Below are 23,562 nucleotides of genomic sequence, written 5' to 3' on the forward strand. Positions count from 1 at the left end.
CAGTACTTAATAAATTTCATGAACAAAATCAGTTTCAATGAGGAGAAAAAATCAATGAACAAGTTTCACGGAGAGAAAAAATCCACATACAACAAGTTTCACGAACAAAAATCAGCACGCACCAAGGACTCTACAAAAGTAAATGGAAGTTTCATTGGAATAAGCAATCAATTGTGAACCAAACCTAACATTTGTTTTTTAAAGCGGGGCCATTTCTCTAAGAACACACACAAAAATAGAAAAACATATTAATGTTCCTTAATTAACCGTAGAATATGACTAAAAATGAAGAATTTATGCAATCTTTCAGCTAGTTCAGGCTAAATTTTGCAATAATGGACCATTCTCCTGAAAAAACAAAAATAGAAAATTATATTAAATATTCCTTAATTACCCTTGCAATATGACTAAAAATGAAGAATCTATGCACTGTTTGAGCCATTTAAGGCTAAGTTTTGCAATTATGGACCATTTTCCTAAGAAAGGCATAACATCCCCCCCCCTCTGGAATTGTCTGCTAGTGCGCATACATTTCTTTAATTTACGCATGTTTTTTGTTTATAATTTATCCTATGTCAGGTTTTTAAACGTTTTGTTTTTCCCATTTGCATAGTCTCGTCCAAAAAACGATGTATTTTCAGAATTTCTCTAATTACCCATTTTCCTTGAAAGCAGTAACTTAAAATAATTAGGACGCTTCAAAAAAAAGAATGCGAATACATAGTTTGAGGAGTACTTCGCATGCATAGAACTTATTTTCAGAATTTCTGTAATTACAAATTTGCATTGGAAACAATAATTTCTAGAAATAGATTACACCTTTGCGCTTGAAGCAAGACATGTCTTTAAAACAGGGCATGTCACAGGAATCTTGTCACCTATGTCATGGAAACAGGGCATATCATGGGAATCTTGCCATCTGTGCCATGGAACTAGGTCTTGTCATGGGAATCCTGGGAGGGCATGTCATGGAGCCTGGAATCCCCCACTACTTAATTATGTTTGTTTTCACTTCAAAAATTTTGGGAACAATTATCTGAATCTCCTGGTGAACTATTTTCATTTGTCTTTCTTCCTCTTTGGATGCTTAATCTTATGTACGGAGAGAATATTACGGTGGAATTGTCAAGTAAGTAATTTGAATAAGCAAGTAAAACAATAAGTAATCTTTCTTTTATTATACAACTTTGAGTGGTTCCAGAATCACATGCCTACACTTCTCCAACCACTAAGTGCTAGGGGGTGGGGGCCACGGGCGTAATTTACTATGAGGCAGAGGAGGCAACTCCCCCTCCCAGACCTCAGTTTTTCCTTCGACCTCAGTTTACCCCCAACCCCCCAGCTTAAATTTAGTTTCTCCAAAAATGTTGTCAAAACTAAAATAAGCCTGCATAATTCAAGCATCCACTGAGACAGGTCATTTTTCATTAGTACAGCTTTACCTTTTTTATTACTATACGGATTGTTTTTCAGTTTTCTCTGTCATTTTCACTTGATTTGGGAAAATTGTCTCCAACTTTGACCCCGCCCCCACATGATTTTGACAAAATTATGCCACTTGTTGGGGTAAGGATTTAGTGATCTACTCAAAATGTCGTTGCAAACCATGGACTGGATGACCTCAATTTCCTTTTGAATCGAAATTCTTGACGAAATACCTTCCTGGGATACGCGTCAAAAAAGAGTGAATCGCATTTGCAAAAACAGTGATATTATCTGAAAATAATTGTATAGAAGAGAGAAAACCATGATTGACAAAAAAAAAAAAAAAAACAAGCAGGAGTCGAACGCAACCCACACTAATTCGAACTCGAATGCTTTACCAACAGAATCAAACCTCTAATAATCTAATTTGATATATTACTGCTTGTACCTTAATTGCGTAGCTTATTAAGGGAGCTTAGAGGAGGAACATACGGGAGGTGTTCTTGAAAACCATCGGTTAAGGGTTTTGGACCATAATTATTACAATGATGATATCGTTTTAGACTTCCAAGCTTTTCTACTTAAGAAGTGATATCAAAAGTGTTGTTTTAGTGCTATATCACACTTACGGATGGTAGAATTGATAAACATCACGTAGATATGAAATATAGCTTTCAAATGAGCCATTAATCATCGCTCTAAAAAGTACTGGTAGCCCACTAGCCTCAGCTTTTCCACTTTAGACATGACACCAAAAGTGCCGTTTTTTGTGCCATTTGGCACTTGCTGATGGTGGAATTTATAGGAAGGACGTAGAAAGGAGTGTAATTTGTTATGGTTCAGGGCTGGGGGGGAGCAACTGTCTCCTGCAGATCAAAGTTTGTCCCCCCCCCCGACTTCCTTCTGCCCCCCCCCCCCAGCATGGGCACCCATAGGGGGGGGGAAGGGGTTCAAACCCTTCTTTGGCTGAATGACGCTGTCTTATATTTGCGTTAATTTAAAAAAGTTTTTCCACAAAAAAAGTTTGTCAAAGAAAAGTAAAGAGCTCCATTAAGCCAAAAAAGGGCAGAAATAAAGTCAAATAATCTTTCAAAGCGCAAAACTACCACACATCACTATCAGTAAATAAATGAAACTCAATAAGAACAGAAATTAGAATAAATAGCCAAGTCAAACTCAAAACGAGCAAAAATCAACATAAGTAGGGCTGACAACCCCCATGCCTTCTCAAGACCAGAACATGATTTAGGCTTTACTGAAAAAAAAGTGACCGTGGATTGTAATTTTAATATAAATATACTGATATTTATTCCTTAAAGTCTTAATTTTTTTATTTATTTAAATAAATATAGTGAAAACATTTAAAACGTATGAGTTTTATTTATTTATTGACAGCGATTTATGGTAGTTTTACGCTTTGAAGATTACTTGACTTTGTTTCTGCCCACTTTTGGCTCAGTGGAGCTCTTTATTTTTCCTTGAAAAACTTATTTTGTGGAAAAAGCTTTTTTAAATTAATTTCTGCTCATTTTTTATTGGCATTGTCTTTTTCATGAATTTTTTTTTATTTCTTTCCAGTTTTTTTTTTATGTATATATATATAAGGATTCATAGTTTGGCTTGCTATTTGTATGTTGGGATAAACTTTTTAAACAATTTTTAATCCTGACACAAATAGTACTTTTTAATTTAATTTTATACCACCTCAAGTTGACCTGAAAAATAAAATTTAATATCATTCCCAAAAGATCTTTTCTCTTTGACGACCTGGATACACTTACACTACTTATTTATTTAAATTGTAAGAGAAGTAGTAAACTAGTAATAGTAGTAGCCCCGAAAACTGCAACTTAATACCCTCATTCGCTCTAGATATATTGATGGAGTGTCCTATTGGCAACCGTAAACACAATGCCTTTTGATTTAGTTGTAAAGTAGCATTTATTTTTGTAGCATAATGGACCAATTGCATAATTGGGGGGCGGTGCCCAATAAGACACAGTCATAGTTACTAAAGACACAGTTTCTGAACTGTTCTAGTATGCTGAGCAAAATAGTTGTCTAAAAATTTTGACTGGATGTGTTTGGAAAATGAATCGCCTTGAGAGACGAACTGATTGTCCCCAATCTCTTTTTATTCTTAAAAAGGACACTAGAACTTTTATTTTTGTTTCGAAAAGCCCCTTTAAATGTTTTAATGATATTTCTAGCTATTATAAAGCTGTGCTGCCTGTCATATTGCTTATATGCCCCTTTGAAAACCTGCATGCATACAGTTTTTTCGTTTAATTGAAACTCCCCCTAAACGCTTCCTAGAAGTTTCACCTTAATGCTCTTAGCGTCATTGGTTACAGTAAATGTAGCGGTAGTATTAAAAGTATACACATAGTGCCTTCTGGCTAGTTCAGAATCCCCCAAAACTAACTCTTAAGGTCCATCTTAACGATATAAGCTGTACTTGAGATATTGCTTATATCTAAGTCCCCATGAGAAGTCCCCATGCTCATAGTTTGTTTTGATTTAGTTCAACGTCTGCCTAAATATTCCTTATATTTGATTTCTGCAGACATTGTTGTCTTGCAATGGCTGTCTCGCAATTTCGATTGAATATGTTTGGGGGAAAGAGGATGTCAGGGTGGGGGGCTATTTTCCCTCCATCACGTTTGACTCTTAAAATAGAACCAGAACTACATATTACCAATCAAATGAGCCTCCTCTAAAGTTCAAAAGACCACCCCTTCTATAAAATCATTACATGCCCCGGGGGCACAACTTACAGCCCTTACCTCCAGACTCTGGGGGTACGTGTTAACCCCAAAGGCTTTGCTATGTGATCTTTGGACTATTTTTTTTTTTAGCAAATCGTTATCTCAAATTTTCTTTCGGATGCATTAGGTGAAAATGACCTGGAGGGTTATAGCTGCACTCCGTTAAATTTGACTCTTAAAGGGGCATTTAAACTTCCGATTTCAAATTCAAATAGCCCTTTCGAAGTTTATACCACCCCAATTTCCATAAGAACCTTATATTCCCTCGGGGCATAACTGACACAAAATAACTATCTCAAAATTTTTATTGGAAGTGTTTTGAGAAATGATGGGTGTGGGGAGGGTGGGGGGCTGATTGCCCTCCAATCACCTTTGACTGTTAAAGAGGGCACTCGCCCATTCAATTTAAAACCGAATGATCCATTTTCGAAGTTTCTACGACAACAAATGACCATCTTAAAATTTCTATCAGATGCTTTTCGGAAAATTACAACGTGTGTTTGTGTGTGTGTGTGGGGGGGGAGGATATCTGTTTTCTGGTCACTTTGACTCTTATAAAGAGCACTATAACTTCTGATTACCGGTCTAATGAGCCCTCTCCGAAGTTTATACGACCACCCTTTCTATAAGAACCATATATGCCCCAGGGCGTAACTTAAAACCCTTGCCCTGAGGACTATGGAGAGGCAAGGCCGTATCCAGGGGGGGTTTACCCGGTTTGAGCCCCCCCCCCCGAAATTTTTGACCGACTCGAAAATAAGTCGAAAATTAGTAAAACCTAGGTAAAAATCAGTAAAATTAGTCGAAAACTGAGTCAAAAACTAGTAAACCCCCCCCCCAAAAAAAAGTAAAAAATTAGTAACCCCCCCCCCAAAAAAAAAGTCAAAAATTAGTAAAACCCCCCTGAACAAAAATCCTGGATACGGCCCTGTGGAGAGGATTCCATCCTCAAACACATTATTTCTGGAGCTTTAAACTACGCTAAACAAAATGTCTATCTATAAATTTTGATTTGATGGGTTTGGAGAAATGATTGGAATAGGGGGGCTGGATGACCTCAAATTACTTTTGACAATTAAAAAGGCCACTAGAACTCCTTATTACCAATCCAATGAGCCCCCTCCGAGGTTTATACGACTACCCTTTTTATAAAAACCTTATATCCCCCCAGGGCATAACTTACAGCCCTTTCCCTGAGGGTTGGGCGTAGTCTTTTAAACTACGCTGCGCAAAATGGTTGTCTGAAAATTTTGTTTGCGGAAATAATTGGCGTGGGGGATTGGCGCTGGTTGCCCTCCAATCACTTTTGACTATCAAAAAGAGCACTAGCCCTCTAAATTTCCAATCGAATGAGCTCTTTTTAAAGTTTCTACGACGTTTCTTTCTATAAGAAGTGCCCTGGTAAAAAAACTAAAAAATAAACAAATAATACATTGTGCCCATATCGCTCTTTACTTAGGCAGCGCTACCGCACTGCCTATGATATTCTTGTTTTGTGATTTTTATTATACAGCCTGGGAAGTGCCGATTAGAGGAGGTACCCCCCCCTAAAATTCAGCTTATGGGCGTCCATGCCCCCCATCAGAAGTTTAGTCTCTGCAAAAAATCTTGTCAAAACTATGACGAACCTGAATCATTAAAGCACTCAAAGACGTTGATCAGTTTCTCAAAATTATCCTTACCTCTTTGATCACATACTGATCATTATTCCGTTTTCAGTATCATTTTCACCAGATTAGAAAAAATCAGCTCCACCTTTGCACCCCTCGCCCTCCCCCAGGATTATGACAAAATTACGCCACTGGATGTAGATATCAGAAATATCTTTTATGTGAGCTATTAAAAATCTGTCTAGATACCTCCAATACCAATAACGCCCAATAACAATACGCTCATACCGATACGCGTGATATAAATACGCCTGATACCGATACAGTGTGCAGCCCTTTCCCCAGGGACTATGGAGGATCATATCATCACCAAAACCAAAGATTTTGACCTTTGAGCTTTGTTGAACAAAATGGCTATCTCAAAATTGTGATTGGATGACTTTGGGGGAGGGGGCCTTTAGGGAGGTGAGGGCGGCTAGTTGCCCTCCAATATTTTGGTCACTTAAAAAGGGCACTAACAAATTCAGTTTCCGTTCGAATGAGCTATTACACACCTCTCTATGATGTTTTGATCACCCCCTACCCCTGCTAGAAAAAAAGAAGAAAAACAGGAGACAGATCAGCGGGAGACAGATGCAAAAAAGTGATTTTCCTTGTCGTTCAATGAGGGGGACTGCAATTTCACTTTTCAACGTTTTCAACCATGCTGATTGCAACGGTACAATTTTCATTTTGCTCTGAAGCCATTTTTGAGGAGGTTCAGGCTTTTTGTGAAATCACCATAAATTTCTTTTTGCAATACACTTTTATTTTTAAGAGAAACCGAAATAATAGTTAACATTCCTGAATCAGTCTAACATGAAATTTTTTTTCACTAGGTAGCTTTTGTCAAAACGCGTTTTTTAACTTTCGGTCACTATGGGCTGCGGTTCGCTGTTTACTAGGTTGCAGCAACCGCTGCAACCATTATGATAATTGCTAGGCACTTAACATAGTCTGAGTCTAAATAGTCTGTGACCACCCCTTCACTTTGCTTTTAAATTTGTCGTATTTTCACTATCCTTGCAATTTTGTCACCTGTTGTGACGGTGTTGGCTATCCAGGAGCTGATATTTTGGAGACCTAACGTTATGCAATTATAAAAAAATCAATTCATTTAGTGTAGTCGGCTTTGTTATGTCAAAGAACACAGAAAAACATTATAATTAGTTGGTCCGTCGTCTATTCTAATATTCTTATACTGTATAATTAAGAGGTCCCCGAAAATAATGTGAAACTCTATTTCTCTGACATTAGAGAGTTTTTGAAACATTTTGCCTTGTTTTTCTGAAATTATCAAAGATCACTGAAAAAACATTATAATTAGTTGGTCCGTCGTCTATTCTAATATTCTTATACACTATAACTAAGAGGTCCCCGAAGATAATGTGAAACTCTATTTCTCTGACATTAGAGAGTTTTTGAAACATTTTGCCCTGTTTTTCTGAAATTATATATTTTAAGTAGCCCTAAATAATGACCCTAATTAAAAAAATAATGTTAGGTGTTACCGTTTGAAATAAAGGACTTTGAAGTTTAAACGTCCTTTTTAAAACAAAAGTTAATGCTCGTTTTTCAGTTTTTTCTTGGAAAAAATTGCCGCATATTATGAAATTCTTTTGTTAAATTAATGTCAAAAGCGAGATGTACCTTAAAAAATTCCATAGGTCACATTTTCAAAATACTATTTTAGACTTCAGGTTAGTAATATGTGTTTGAAGCATATACTTTTTTAGAAACATCTTGGTCGCCTATATCAAGAAAAATTAAGGGATTATTATACCGCATGGTAGTGTAGATCAATTTGAAATTTGTTGTTTATTTTTTCTAGGGTCTAACGCTATTTTGCACAAATAACGTTTTTGAAAATGCTCATTACGAACCTTTGGGGGTGCAAACCTTGGTCTAGTGGTGTCATCTTTAATAGTGTATGTACTACGTTTTGCTAGAATATCTTTTTGCATTAGTTTCAAACACTGTCTTAACAGTAGGCTATACGTGTCTCAAAAACTTCGCACTTCCTCCTTTCCATCTGTGCATTTTGACATGTCCCTTTCTGAACTTTCTAAAAGTCTTTTGAAATTGCCGAAGCATCGTAATAAAAGAATAAACATCCCGTATAATGCCCCGGCCCACATTTCAAAATAATTTTGAAAATATTTCAATTCAAAATAATTTATTTATTCTTTTCTATTTACCCCACAAATAATGATTAAGAGAAACCATTTTTAAATAAAATAAGGAGAATGTCCATATTTATGGTAAATTATGCAAATTTTGACTTTTTCCAAGGGGTCAAAAATATTATTAGTAGCTTAGTTGATTTTGTTTTTTGCTTCTTATAAAATGAATTGTCCAAACGTTGCCTTTTTTTCTAAAGCTCGTTTTAATTTGGCGTTTTACTTATTTTGTAACTTATTTTTACGACCCAAAAGAATTTAATAATTTGGTAGTTCATTTACCTTTTACAGCGTGGAAAGTCCATTATTGATTATTAAATTAGTTGCAATTCTGAGAAATTTTCTAATTCAAATACAAACTTTATGATTTACAGCTAAATGGAAAATGTCATATCACTTGAAGTAATTTCCGTCCCTTGGAAAGAGATACTAGATTAAATTTTATACTGTTTAAATAAATGTTATGCGCTAGCAACGAACAGAAGGCAAATATTCATTAGGTTGATTAAAAAGTGGTGAATTGGAGCTACTATTACCGAATTTTTGTTCCCCAAAAAAGCAATATAGGCCTACTGTCTTCCATTTAAACAGCCAAATTGAAAGACTGAACAGTTTTTCTCTATTTTGAAGTTGTTGTTTTAATTCTTGCAGTGCTATGTGAGTCTAGTTTAATATTGAATCCTAACTAAAACATCTGCTAATAAACTCATTGAAGCAATTAAACCCTTATTAAACACATAATCAATGCAGCTAAATAATTAGCCGAAAAACAATGGTTTCCTCTTCGAAAAAACAAAGAATAGATAGGCTAGTCTACGTTTCTAGTTGTTCCCTCAAACGATTTCCTGCATAATCAGATCGCTTAATGGAATGAATCTCGTCCTAGAGCTCTAAGTTAGCCCTTGATAATATTTATTATGTTTTACTGCCATTAATATTGCTTTATCTTAAATTCAAGAAGACAAAGCATGACCTGACAATTTGAGTAAATTTTGAACAGCTGAATCGTATTCTACAGACGTTACCGGGTTAAGTCGCTCTACTGTTGGTGTCGTTTGGGGCACTTTCTTTAACGTTGCATTGATCAAACTCACCTAGTTGGCTAGTTTTAATCCCGTTCCGGGTCTTTTCACCAGATATATTGGTCAGATCTTGTGTCCTTACTTCTGCTTGTGCCCGTGCTTCTGCTTGTGCCCTTACTGTACTTGCTCTTGAAATCAAACGAAAAAAGAAAAAAACTGTGGGTGAGAGACCTATTCTGCGGCTGATCTACTTCAAAGCAGTAGGCTAATTCAACCAAACAAGCTGATATTATTTATTCGGTAAACTTTGAATAAACTGACTAAATATAAACATTATAATAATGACAACAAGGGGGGAATTGGTCTTGGGGAACAGGGCTTGGGAGCTAGGCTATTCATTTCAAAAGCTAAGTCTGTAGAAGCTGACCTAAACATAAGCTAAATATTATAATAAAGAAAAAAGGGGGGTGATCTACTTCAAAGCAGTACACTAGCCTAATTCAACCAATCAAGTTGACATCATTTGTCAACTTGAATAAGCTGAATAAACATTATAATAATGAAACAGGTAGGGATTTATCTTGAGGAAGAGGGCTTGGGAGCTAGGCCATTCATTTCAAAGAGTCGACAAATACAAAAAAAACATTTTTACCTGATTCCTTCTGTGTGTTTACCACTTCCTTTCAAGCATTTTCTTTATACCAGGTCTTTATATTTCTTGCCTTTCATGTATAACACTTGTTATTAACTTTTTCACATCCATTTTTATTTTGTCTTTCTTAATAATTTCGCCTAGCTACACGATTTTTTTCAACTTCAAGTTGAAGCGCTGCGAAGGGATTTTTTCGCTTTGAAAGGCCTTTTGTGGCTCGGTGACGCAATTTTCGCTTTGCGAAGCAATATTCGCGCTCTGTGAGAATTAGGCTTTACACGTCTCAACATGTTTAAACTTTTTTTTTTCTTTAGTTGTTTTGCTAAATGGGTAGTATTTGAAGCTGATCTCTTGAAATTGTCCTCTATGTGGTCTACTTTATCCAATATACCACTGACTTCTCCTTCATAATTGTGGAATATTTTAATTTTCTTGTTTTTTTCAACTGAGGCGTCGCCACTCCCTGCCACCTTTGTGCATCTATGAATGCCACTTGCCCCACCATGCTCTACCTCTTAGAGTCATGCATGTTGCACTTAAAACCATGCCTCACATATTTCTTTTACTTTTAGTAAAATTCCGTCACGTGTGGCGAATGCCAACAGGACAAGGTGTGTAAGATTTTGAAAGTGGGTAACCCCTTAGATTTTATTTAAGTATAAGTAATTTGTTTTATTAATATCGTCACGATGGTAGTCCTCCTTTATATATCCTAGTAAACAGCGATGGGTGGTCTGCGATTCTTCAAGACCCTCAGACTCGCATTCGTAAGATGCCTGTGTATAGTAGTAGGATGATTTATCGGGATCAGAGATAGGAACAATCTGATATTTTTTAAGATGTGTCTTAAAAAATGGATCTTAAATTTCTCCCCACTCTTTATTCAATTTCATTGGTAAGTTTCATTCTAAAAAAAAATATTTTACTGTTAGTTTTCTTTTACTATTGAAAAATATGCATCCTTTGTAATTTCAGCAAGAGTCTGCTTGAAGGACATCAATCATCAATCAATCATTTTATTAATACTAAAACACTATTACAAACGTAAAGAAAAATTATTTGGCCCAAGAAGCTTGGCTTGTTGTGGGCCATATAACACAATAATAAAGCACTAAAAGAACCATAAATATTACCCTAAATCAAACAATATGTATGCAATAAAGATTAAAGAGAATAAACACTAGCATACAGTAAAAAAAAAAAAAAAAAAAAAAAAATATATATATATATATATATATATATATATATATATATATATATATATATATATATATATATTATAATAATAATAACGATAAATAAGGGAAAAGCAAAAAAAGGAGAAACACTAGGAAAAGAAAAAAACAGGGAAAATAAACGAAGGAGAAACATCGCTTTTTTATTAAGAGTAATTTATTCATTTGTATACTCAGATATGTGATTTAATTTAACCAGCTTTCACTATTAAATCTGTATTTATCTTTTAGCTTTCAATTAAGCATGCGTGGTTGGTTCGATGCATTTCGTCACGATGGTGGCCCCACTTTGTACAGTGTTAGCAATAGGACTCCGGTGCTTTGGGACACTTCCATCCTTATGATATGCATTGTAGTTCTGACCCTGTTCTCAGCTTTCCTGCTCATATTTCCCGGTGTCAGAAAAGAGGTAAGAATCCCAAAGCTACATTTGAGAATTACTGGTACTGCTTTTTATTTTCAAAATCAAGGACAGCCAAAAAACAATGTTGAGACCAAGTAAATAGTTTTAGAAATTTTCATCCTTTTTTAAATGTAAACGATTCGATAAACACTTACTGTCACTGTATAAAATTAAAACACTTCAAAAATGAATAACTACGTTTCACTCTATTTTAGAAATAGACACTTGGAGAAAAAATCATATGAGCCAAAAAGGGCAACCAACTGGAGTTAAATGGGTTTCTCTTTTGTCATAATATCGATAGAATAAATGTTATTTGGCAATGTTGTGAAAAAATGTCTTTTTGTCTATAAATTGAACGTTTCTACTGCTGATGTAAATCCAATTTGAGCGCGCAAATAATCAGTATTGTCGAGAGAACGTATGAATAGAACGAGACATAAATTAATTTAGAATAGATTAAAACCAAGCATTAATTGACTATAGGCTGTGGCTCAGTCACCTCCAATCAGATTGAAAGACGGAGGAGACTATTGTTTTCTCATCCCATATTTACCATAATATAGTGTTTTTCGCGGTTATCAAGAGTTTTGTCCACTCCTCAAATTTTGGGCCCCCCTTCCCCTGAAATACATTTTTTTTACCTGCTTTCTCAGTGGAGTAACTAGACGAGAGCTAATTATTTTATTCCAAACAAATAGTAGTCCACCAAACGTGTGTGAAGATGTGCTGGTTAACACAATTAAAATAACTGTGACACGATCACAATATATTGTATTCAATCAATTGAATATATAAAAAAAATTATTCTAAATACATCGAAAGAGAAATTAAACAAAAACGAAAATAATCAATATTTTTCAAACATATTCAGCAGCTGTATGCGTAGATCAGCTTTAAATTGATTAAATATAAAAAAAAAGTTTTTTTTTAACTTAAAGTAAGGAGCGACATTAAAACTTAAAACGAACAGATATTATTTCGTATATGAAAGGGGTTGTCCCTTCCTCAACGCCTCGCTCTTTACGCTAAAGTTTGTTTATCGTTTTAAAAAATAAAGTTGTGAGACAGAGTCAAAATTTAGCGTAAAGAGCGGGGCGTTGAGGAAGAGACAGCCCCTTTCATATACAGAATAGTTTCTGTTCGTTTTAAGTTTTAATGTCGCTCCTTGCTTTCAGTTAAAAAACTTATTTTTTTTTATTTAATTTCTAAATGTTTTTGAATTAATACAGCTTTGATTTTGGCTCACTGTACATGAATAATTAAAACAAAATTTGCATGTTAATTTTACTTTTTTTTGCTAAATGACTTTCTCGAAATTTTGTTCTGACGTAACTTATAAATTAACTTACGTAACAAACTTCTATATTCGTATTTTCTTATTACGTGTATTAGGGGGTTCGCCCCCTAGTCAATACCTCGCTCTTTATGATAAAGTTCAAATTTTGTTCAAATTCTTTAAGAATGACCCCTTAATCACAAAAGCCGTTAATTAGAATAATTAGCTTTGATGAAAGTACAAAAAAAACTTTAGCATAAAGAGCAAGATAATGACTAGGGAGCGAACTATTTTTTTATTATTTAATTTCTGATCTTTTTTTAAATAATGCTGGGAAATCCGGTGCCCCCTTCATAGCAATGTCTCTTCCCCAATGATAACTTCCGCCATGGAAAGATCCTCCCACGTAACCTCCGACCCACCCTACCCCTTTAACTACCAGACGAAATCCCCCATGAAAACTTCTATATACTTCCCAATAACCAATACTATATGGAAACATTGGGCAAAGTTCATAACTTGCAGACCTTCCCCCGGGGACTGTGAGGGATTAAGTCATCTCAAAGACATAGCTATTGAATTTTTTACCATCCTGAACAAAATGGCTATCTCAAAATTTTTTATCGGGTGACTTTGGGGAAAAAATGAGCGTTGGAGGTTGCTATGGTAATAAGAGAGTCTGCATACTCCCGCCATTTACCCGCCATTGCCCCAGCCAATTAAACATTTGCCTCTCAGTTACTTGGACTATCTGTCTTGGCTTTTATCTGTCTAAAATTAGCCATGTCTTGATGCAACCTACTGCAAAATACTTGATAACTTCAATTCAAAATCAACGGGCAAACGATTCCCAGTTGCCCTCCATTTTTTAGTCACTTAAAAAGGGCACTAGAACTTTTAATTTTCGTTCGAATGAGTCCTCCCGCAATATTCTAGGACCATTGGTTCGATACGATCACCCCTGAAAAAAAAAAAAAAATAGGCATCCGTGACCTTTCTTCTGGCAAAAAATACAAATTTTCAGATTTTTACAGATAGGAGCTTGAAACCTTTTTAGTAGGGTTCTCTGATACGATAAATAGAAACGAAGACATTTTGGCGTCCATGAGTAGCAATCACGCTATGATTGTGAGTGTATGAATGCAATGTGATTGGGATTGTGATTGAATATAATATATTGTGATTGTGATACAGTTATTTTAATTGTGTTAACCAGCACATCTTCACATACGTTTGGTGGACTAAAAACACAAAAAACAGAAAGTAAGACAAATAAAAAGAATTTTATATTTCCTTTCCTCTCTTGTTTTGATACGTCATGTGTAGCCAGTGTGGTCTTAGATTGTATTTAGGTCAAGTTTACGGGGACATTGGACTAATACTGTTCTATATTTTTTTAAATTGTGTTAAAAATCATGCAAATCTTATTTGTCAGTTCTGAAGACGACTTGGCGGAGGTCCTTGTCGAAATATTTGTTTGTTCTTCGTCTTCATATTTTGCCACTGGCTGACAAAGTCCTCACTTTCTCACCTTTTTGATTTTGTTTTTCATTGATTATTTCCTTTCCTCTCTTCTTTTCATAAGAAATCTCGGCAAATTCCCCCAGTGTAAAATTTCCCTTGGAAACGAAATACTATACGTACGCATTAGGACACCTTCATCACTTACAAGCCTGTTTCCAGGGACTGTGGGGGGTCATATTACCCTTGTAGAAATAGTCATCGTACCTTTTAACTATGCTGAACAAAATGAGTATCTCATAATTTTGATTAGATGACATTTTGGATAAAGGTGGTTTGGAGGGGGGCCTGTTGCCCTCCAATCTTTTTAGTCACTTAAAAAGGGCACTATAACTTTTAATTTTCATTCAAATCAGCCCTTTTTCGATATTTTTGGACTATTGGTTCGATTTAATCACCCCTGGGAAAAACAAACAAGTAAACAAACAGACATGGATCCGTGATCTTTCTTCTGGCAAAAAAAATACAAAATTCCACATTTTTGCAGATAGAAGCTTGAAACGTCTACATCTAGAAGATTCTTGAATATGCTGAATCTGATGGTTTCATTTTCATTAAGATTCCTTGACTTTTAAGAAGTGTTCCCCCTCTTTTTTGAAAATCAGGCAAATTTTCTCAGGCTCGTATCTTTTGATGCGTAACACTAAACTTAACGAATCTTATATATTTGGAATCAACATTATTAGCCGAGTCTTTTGATGTATCTATTGATATCAAAATTCCGTTTTTTTAAGACTTTTGGCTACTACTGAGCTGCATCGCTCCTTACTCACTGTTCGTTACCACTAACTGTTTGAAAATTGGAGTTGGTTCAATCGGTCTCTGAAAGACCGGAGTAACAACTTATACCAATAAATGTTATTGTGAAATTTATAAGGAACTTTTGGCTTTAAAACTGTTGGTGTTAAGAAGAAGAAAGCCTCTTAGAAATACACAGTCAGAAATCTAATCAAGATGGCAATTCAAAAAAAAAAAAAAATTATTGTTGTTTAGCGCGATCTAAATAAAAATGAAATCTGAACGCTGTAAGTTACCTCCTGAATATAGATGGCACTAATATGCTAATAAGCTATATCTGCTTCATTTTTAATGAAGAAAATGTAAATGACATTCTTTTTGCTTTACTTCAATCGACTATTAGAAATACATTGATTCTAAATTAGACACAATATTTCTTATTAATGGAGTTTTTGACTTTCTAATAGTCAGAAGTAGGTATACTATTTAACAACCTTGTTGACTACATTTAACCATAACCCGCACAAACCAAATTCTTAAGGCGCGGGAGCAAAGTCTTTTGCTGAGGGCGATGTTCGATGCTATGGAAACGCAATTTTATTCCACAGTTTCTGAGTTTCGGAACATTTCCTTGTTTCCACGTTAATTTCCCGGGGAAGCAAGTTGCTCAAGCTTTAATCAACAATGTCTCACAAATAAGCTTGAAAGTCAGTGGCCTTTATAACACCGTAGAAAGGCACTTGCTCGAGAAAAATATATCACTAATTATATTACCAAAATTTCCTGCTGATGATACAAAAAAGGTGTTCTTAAACTGGAGGTAACAATTTCGATCCAGGGTCATATGCTGAAAAGGAGATTTTTAAGAAGAACAAATATCTTCTCAGCGTGGTTGTACGATCATTCGTGAACATATATTGTAACATTTTAATAATACTAAAAGCGAATAATATGCTAGCCCATTGATTTATAAATAAACTATATATCAACATATTAAGGTTTTAGACATTGGATAAAATCATATAGGTCAAACATTGGATTTCTTATTAGAAGCCTTTATCAATTGAAAGACAAAAATAAAGAATAAGTAACAAAAACGCACAAGAAAACAACATAAAGATAAAGAAAATCTACATAAAGAAAAAAAGGATAATATTAAATCTGGACATTTTTTAAAGTTACTGGCCAAATTGTTGCTGAGCGATCCTGTTAGTGAGTCAGCAGTGTAGAAATTCAGCCGTATATTAAGAAGTACTTCTTTAACAGCTAGAATTTAATGCCAAAACTACATAATTCCCTTGGGTAAAATTGGGCCTTCCCTCTTTTTTTCAGTTATTCTATTACCGTTGTTCCCTCTTCTGAGTTGTTACCGCCAGTGTTTTGGTACATCTTTAGAAAATATTTTAAAATGTATACTTGTACCATAAGGGAATTGAGTCTCTTAGTGTACTTTCCAATAGAACTCTATTGGATATAATTCTTAAATGCCAACACCTTATTGGATCTAATTTTGCAACGGCTGGGAAAAGAAATGGATCAAAAGTAACTAAAGGCACAGAAAAATAACCGAAAAAATCCGTATCTGAAAAGCTTTTAGGTTGTTTGCCAAATTTATGAATACTTTTTTTTAATAATTGCAACACTGTACAGGAATACCCCTCGAATATAAATGGCAATCAAGCTGAAGAAATGAAAATACATAGACTCACTCAGGATTGCTTTTTGCAAAGTGCTTTCATGAAAAAGAGTGCTCGTCATTTTCGACAAACAGCTATGAAAGCCCCTGCATATTTTTTCTTCATGTATATCTGTGGAGTTTTCGGCATTTTCATTTTCTTGTATATTTTAGCTGTTTTACTAAAAGAAAATTGCGTGCCTTTCAGTTGATAAGGGTTACCAGATGTAAAACTAACATATAGAAGTGTTTTATTTGATTCACTATCTTAATCAAAATTGTTACCCGTTTATATATATTTCTATATATTCGTTTGAATTTTAAGTATTAACTCTCAAAGTTAAGTGACTAAATTCTAATCTTCTGATTTTTGTTATAACTTTGTACGGCCTTAAAAATTTTTTTTAAACAAAATCAAAGCACAATCCCTTTAACAGCAGATCGGAAAACCATAGGCCTGCCCCCTCCCCCAGCATATGCCTAGATGTGATGTATTGATATGTTGTGGGTTAGCCCTGCTTACAGTTACTTGTCGTGGCTGGTACATAAATCCGAAAAAATCTACTGCAGCGTTTAAAGGAAAATCATCAGACTTTGAATCTTGCTTGGACATAGCCTGGCTTGACTCAGACTATTGCCTGGACTAAAATCTTGTGTCTTAAGTCCAAGTGATATTTGCCACATATTTTATTGGAATAAAGTGTCATTAAATCTAACTGTAGGTAACGTGATGGGCTTTTAAATGGGTTGATATGTTATTGTTGCACGCTGTGCTGTGGCATTAGCTGACACGCGTTATTTGGTAGCAATTTGTAAATTAAATGAAGGTTTTTATTAGCTTTTTTTATTGCCATCTTTGGACTAGCGTTCTTGCTTATATGCAAAAGTCTGGGCTAATTGAGAAGTTTGTTTTTCTACAATGCTTCACTAAAATCTAGTTTGTCATTCGGATGTTCGATTACCTTTTAGGTACATCTGTAAAATTTTGCAAATTGAGGCAGAAGAAGAAGAAAACTATAGCTGATATCAGGGTTGCGGTGACAGTTGTAAGCTAGTAAGGAGTGAACCACGGCCCACAGTAACCAAAGTTATGAAAATCACAACAAATCACATGCGGAAATAATGTACAACAAATTTACGAGTGGAGGACATGCGACAACGAGCATCACAATGATTCACAAGCGAAGATTATGCACAACGAAATCAGCAGTTAGAAGACAAGCGGCATCAAGAATTATAATGAATCGCAGAAGAAATTGTGCACAACAAAATCTACATTGAGAAGACATACAACAACGAAAAACATCAATCGAACAAGTATTTTCAAAGTAATAAAAATTGTAATGGAATGAAGGAACGCGTTATTATAGTGCTGCTCAAAAAGAAGTAATTAAAATTAATGCTAAGTTTATCAATCACCTTGCAAGAGAATACAAATCCTATGAAGTTAGGATTCTGTGAAGGATAAACAGGAAGGAAGAATTACTTAAATCTCTTAATTCGTTTGAAATTGTTGATTTGTCACCCCATGGCTTAAAACTAAAGAATGACACGATAATTTTTTTAACGCGTAATTTAGATTTTGCACTGGATATGTGCAGTGGAATACGCCTGGTTGTTACCGGTTTATGTTGCAACGCAATCAAAGCAAAACTAGTAACTGGGGGAAAATATGGAAAAGAAGTTGATATTAATATGCGGTTAGAAGACAAGCTACCGCGAGAATCACATATATAAAAACCTGTCACGTGCCGAGCACCAGGAACCGTGCAAAACTCGGTTTCCTGGTACTTCTCTCTTTAAAAGAGCAATATATATTTTTCCTTGAAAACGGCTCGATAATTTTGCCAAACTAACGATTCCAGGCCCTGAAAAAATGATCGAGGGGTCGCGACGTCTGGAAAATTTGTTTAGAGTCTTAATTTTGAAAAAATAATTTTTCATAGGAATGACTTGACAGGGGTAATTGTATCGAACCCTTGGTCCTAAAAGAGCAAGAAAGAGCTCATTCATGGTATTATGCAAAATTCCAATTAAGAATAAATTGCATGAAGCAAGATAGCTTAGGAGAAAGTGCAAAACAATGTTTTCTGTCGATTATTCTAGATTAAACTTTTAGAGCGTTAATCAACCTGACTAAGGTTTCTGCAGTTACCCTAAGAAAAAAAATGCCTCAGCAGCCGTTGTTGCAGTTTGTTTGCAAAATCAATAGCTAATTATCTGGTAATTATTGATGTTTAAAAATTGGAATAAGACCAGAAATAAGACTGTGGACCTTGGGAATTAAACAACGCTGGCCAGAGAAACCATAGCGGAAGAACTGTAAACTTAACAGTGGGTTTGATTGATTAAACAGAGCTGGTGAGGAAACGGAACGAAAACATATCAAGGATTCTAAATTGGGATTAGAAAATTCAACAACCTCAAACAGGTTCATCTTGCTTATTTTTGGACAAACTGGGAAATAAACTCTAGTAATCGAACATCATTGCTTTCCAAAGACTTGGAAATTCACTAGTTTAAAAGGAAACCTGACTAGTTTATCCTCCAACAAGTTAAAGATTCGATTCTGAGTATGTCTTGAGTCTTCATTTTCTTGGAATTTCACAGGTTTTAAATTCCAATTGTTTTGTAGATAAATGTTACAGCAATTTCTGTTGAATTTCAAACATTTTTTTTTCACTTTGAAAACACCTAGAGGCACAGCAGTTATATATCATTGTCATTTTTTCCTGATCCTGAAGAACAAATACAAAGAAACACAAACAAGGGTTAAACACTATTTCTTTTTAGATTTTCAAGATTTGATGGCAAATTGATTGGTATTTGCCGTAAATAACATATTTTTAGCTAGAAAACTTTGAAAGGGATTCTTTCACTAAAGTACTAATCAAGCTTTACTGAAAAGTATAGAGGTTGATTGAGGTTGGCCTGCCCTAACTAGTACAAAATAATATGTTATCTTTTTTAAATCATGGTTACACTTTACTTGCTTTACACTTTACTTTACTTATAATTACTTGTTGCTTTAATCTTCATTTCACTATCGAATTAGAGCAAAATAGAATAAAAAATAAAGCGTCTTATTGAAAAAATAAGTTAAAACGTCAAGAGCATAATGATAGAAGGTAGCGCAATAGCGCTGCCTAAGTAAAGACCGATGTGGGCACAATGTATTATTTTATTATTTTTTTTACCAGGGCACCTCGTATCGAAGGGGTTGTCAAAGAAACTTAAAAAAGGACTCAGTTGATTGGAAATTGGAAGGGCTTGTGCCCTTTTTAATAGTCGAAAGTGATTGGACAACTAAGTGAGGGCAACTAAACCCCCTCCCATGCCCACAATTCCCAAACACAGCCAATCAAAATTTTGAGATAGCCATTTTTTTCAACGTAAATGAAACGTCCGAAAATTATATCTTTGAGGAAAACACCCCCCCCCCCCCTAGAGCCCTCAGGGGCACCTGATAGAAATTTTGAGATGGCTATTTGTTGTCCTAGAAACTTCGAAAAAGGCTCATTCGATTGGAAAGTGAAAAGGCTACTGGATTTTTAATAGTCCAAAGTGATTAGAGGGCAAATAACCCCCTCCCACCCCCACCATTCCCCCAAACACAACCAATCAAAATTTTGAGATAGCTATTTTGTTCTACATAATTGAAAGCTCCGGAAATTATGTCTTTAAGGATGACACCCCCCTCCAGACCCTTCAGGGCAAGGGTCGTTATTTTCGCCCTGGGGGCATAGAAGGTGTCATAGGCAGTGCAATAGCACTGCCTAAGTAAAGAGCGATGTAGACACAATGTATTATTTATTTGTTTATTTTTTTTTTTTAGACCAGGGAACTTCGTATCGTAGGAGTTGTAGTAGAAACTTCAAAAAGGGCTTATTCGATTGGAATTCGAAAGAGATAGTCCTTTTTAATGGTCGAAAGTGATTAAAGCGCAACTAACCCCCCTGCCGCTCCCACCATGTCCCCAAACACATTCAAACAAAATTTTGATATAGCCATTTTGTTCAACATAGCTGAAAGATCCGGAAATTATGTCTTTGAGGATGACAGGCCTCCCCACAGTCCTCAGGGCAAGGGCTGTAAGTTATGCCCTGGGGGAATTTTAGGTTTATGCAGAAAGTGGGACCGTATAAACTTCGGAGGGAACTCATTGGATTTGTAGTCAAAAGTTCTAGTGGTCTCTTTAAGATTCAGAGTGATCGGATGGTGGATACCCCCCCCCCCACACCTAGAATTTTACAGAAATGCATCTCGTACAAATTTTGAGATGACTATTTGTTGTCGTAGAAACTTCTAAAAGGGCCTATTAGATTGGAAATTGAAGTGGCTAGTGTCCCTTTTGATAGTCGAAAGTGATTAGAGGGCTCTTACGCCCGCCATTTTCCCAAACACATCCAATTAAAATTTTGAGATAGCCATTTTGTTCAGCGTAGTTAAAAGCTCCGGAAATTATGCCTTTGAGGATGACAACACCTCACAGCCCTCAAGGCAAGGGTTGTAAGTTATGCCCTGGGGGCGCATAGATGGGTGGTCGTAGAAACTTCGGAATCGGCTCATTGGATTGGAAATCAGATGTTCTAGTACCCTTTTCAGGATTCAGAGTGATCAGAGGGTATCTGATACAAGTTCTGAGATGGCCATTTGTTGTCGTAGAAACTTCGAAAAGAGCTCATTTCGATTGGAAATTGAAAGGGCTAGTGTTCTTTTTAATAGTCGAAAGTGATTGGAGGGCAAATAACCCCCTCCCACACGAACTGTTTGATCAGTATATTTGGTTTTCTTTAAATTTATATCAAAAAGGTATAACTGATAAAATCAAGTCTTCGGCCATTTTTCATATCTTTAAATTCAAAACTGTAGTTTTGATACACGCTGGAATATTTCATGTGTTTATAGTTAGGTGTAAATGTTCAGTTTTCTGGTTTTTTGCTACAAATCCAATGAAATAAGGGTAAAAACTGGAATTTCAAATTATTTGATGCTGGGATACGTTGGAATGGCCGTTAACCAATGCATTTGGTGACATTATGCGAATATATTCAGCTGAGCAAAAAGTCAGTTTAAATTTTCAGACTTTTCCCCTTATTGTTTTTTTAGGAACATCCCCAGCCCTTCCACTCAATGGTGGCAAGAATAAAAATGTATTTTGTTTTTACTCCCAACATTTCTCAGCAGTAAGAGAGGGGACTCTAACCATTTGGCATCCATCTCTAACGCTTGGTCTGAATATGTTCCTTCAAGGGAGACTTGAGGCAAATTGTCTCTCTCCCTAAGAGCCAGGCCTGAGTGACACCCCATGGAAGTTGAAAAATTAGAGGCATGGACCCATTCTTCTCAAAAGCTGGTGCTTATCTAAGCAATAATGTAGGTGAACCAGCGCTATAGACTGTAGAAGGAAACCAGACACGAATGCAGACAAACGGGTATTCGCTATATAAATTGATGGCAAAGCGTGGTTTCTCATTCAGTTTACAATATTTAAACGATTGTTTTTTGGGGTTTAGGTGGGGGAAGGTAGCTAGGTTAGGTTAGGTTACGTATTTAATATATGCTATGCTTTACCTCCCAACCCTAATGTGTAAATATACCGCCCAAATTTGTTTCTAAACTATTATATATTCCTATTTTATTTCATTTCATTTCATTAGCATTAACCAAACTTGACTTCTTTCATATATAGCGCTGGTTTAGTTATAATGCACAAGTACCGGTTCATCATTACTATAATAATTAATAACTATTATAATATAGATAACTAACTATATAATATAATGTAAAACATATTTATACAAAATCATTATAATATAAATTATATTAATAATTATTGTTAGTGACAATAGGGAGTTAATATCTTTCGATTTTGAGTAGCTAAAAGGTAAAAAAAACAAAAAACATTGTAATTCAGCAATTAGTTAGTAAAAGGTGTAAAGGCATAGTGAAATTGACTACGAAATACCGCACATCTAAAATTATCACATGCCTAATCATTGTGTCCTTAACGCAAGCTCCTTGAAATTTGCCCCGTAGTAACATATTGTCTAAAAACCAAATATAAAATTTGATGATGGTTGTTCTTTGCCCAAAGGTGACATGAAACTATAAACAAAAAGAAGAGCATTAATGAAACTGTTTTTCTTATTATCATAATTATTCTTTGTCTATGAGCTTGTGAGCGGTTTGCTTAATGATGGTTAAAGTAGCCACCCTTGACCCTGTCAGATAGCACCATCTATCTTTTATTACAAAGACATAGATAATTTTTTTAACAATTCATTTATTTGCAGAAGAAAGCCCCAACAAAATTGGTGCCATGATCTGCACAGATTTCTCTGGAATTTGTCGTGGTCATGGGTCATTTACACACGAAACACGTATAGTAGATGCTTGTTTAGATTAAATAAAAAAAAAAGTTTTTTCAACTGAAAGTAAGGAGCAACATTAAAACTCAGAACGAACAGAAATTATTACGTATATAAAGTGGGTTGCCCCCTCCTCAATACCTCGCTCATTACGCTAAAGTTTTTTAGTACTTTTAAAAAAGCATCTTATTGTTCTAATTAAACGGCCTTTGTATTTTAGGAGTCATTATAAAAAAAAATGGGACAAAATTCGAACTTTAGCATAAAGACTGAGGTACCGAGGAGGGGGACCCCCCTGATAAGCATAATAGTTTATCTTTGTTTTAAGTTTTAGTGTTGTTCCTTACTTTCAGTTGAAAAAAAACCTGTTTCTTTATTTAATTTCTGATCGTTTTTTAAATAATACCAGGAAATCTAGCCCCACCTCCACGGAGAAATATCCTCTAGACAATTCAATCCCGGTGAAAATTTACCCCGGACAATTTAACCACTCCGCGCGCAAAATTGAGACGGAAAAGAGAAAGCAAGACATAAAAAGTATTTTGTATAAGAACTGGCAAATTCCCCCAGTGTATAATTTCCCCTGACAAATTAACTCCCTGGAAACTTCCCTTCCCATGGAAAAACTCCCAGAAGAAAATTTG

At 35.3% G+C, this 23,562-nt stretch overlaps 1 protein-coding gene across 2 annotated transcripts in view; it reads left to right on the top strand.

Moving 5' to 3' along the window:
- The first annotated feature begins 11,168 nt into the window (after positions 1 to 11,168).
- The window catches only part of mol (dual oxidase maturation factor 1 mol), a 94,223-nt gene continuing 81,829 nt past the window's right edge, over positions 11,169 to 23,562 (top strand). For both annotated transcript variants that reach the window (XM_089086553.1, XM_089086544.1), the window contains exon 1: positions 11,169 to 11,340. In XM_089086553.1, the coding sequence (XP_088942679.1) occupies positions 11,277 to 11,340 (64 nt within the window). In that variant the 5' untranslated portion in view covers positions 11,169 to 11,276. The remainder of the gene's footprint in view (positions 11,341 to 23,562) is intronic.

This window comes from Artemia sp. Qi Xiang Cuo, chromosome 1 (assembly GCF_049724085.1).
Source record: "Artemia sp. Qi Xiang Cuo chromosome 1, ASM4972408v1, whole genome shotgun sequence".
Taxonomy (NCBI): domain Eukaryota; kingdom Metazoa; phylum Arthropoda; class Branchiopoda; order Anostraca; family Artemiidae; genus Artemia; species Artemia sp. Qi Xiang Cuo.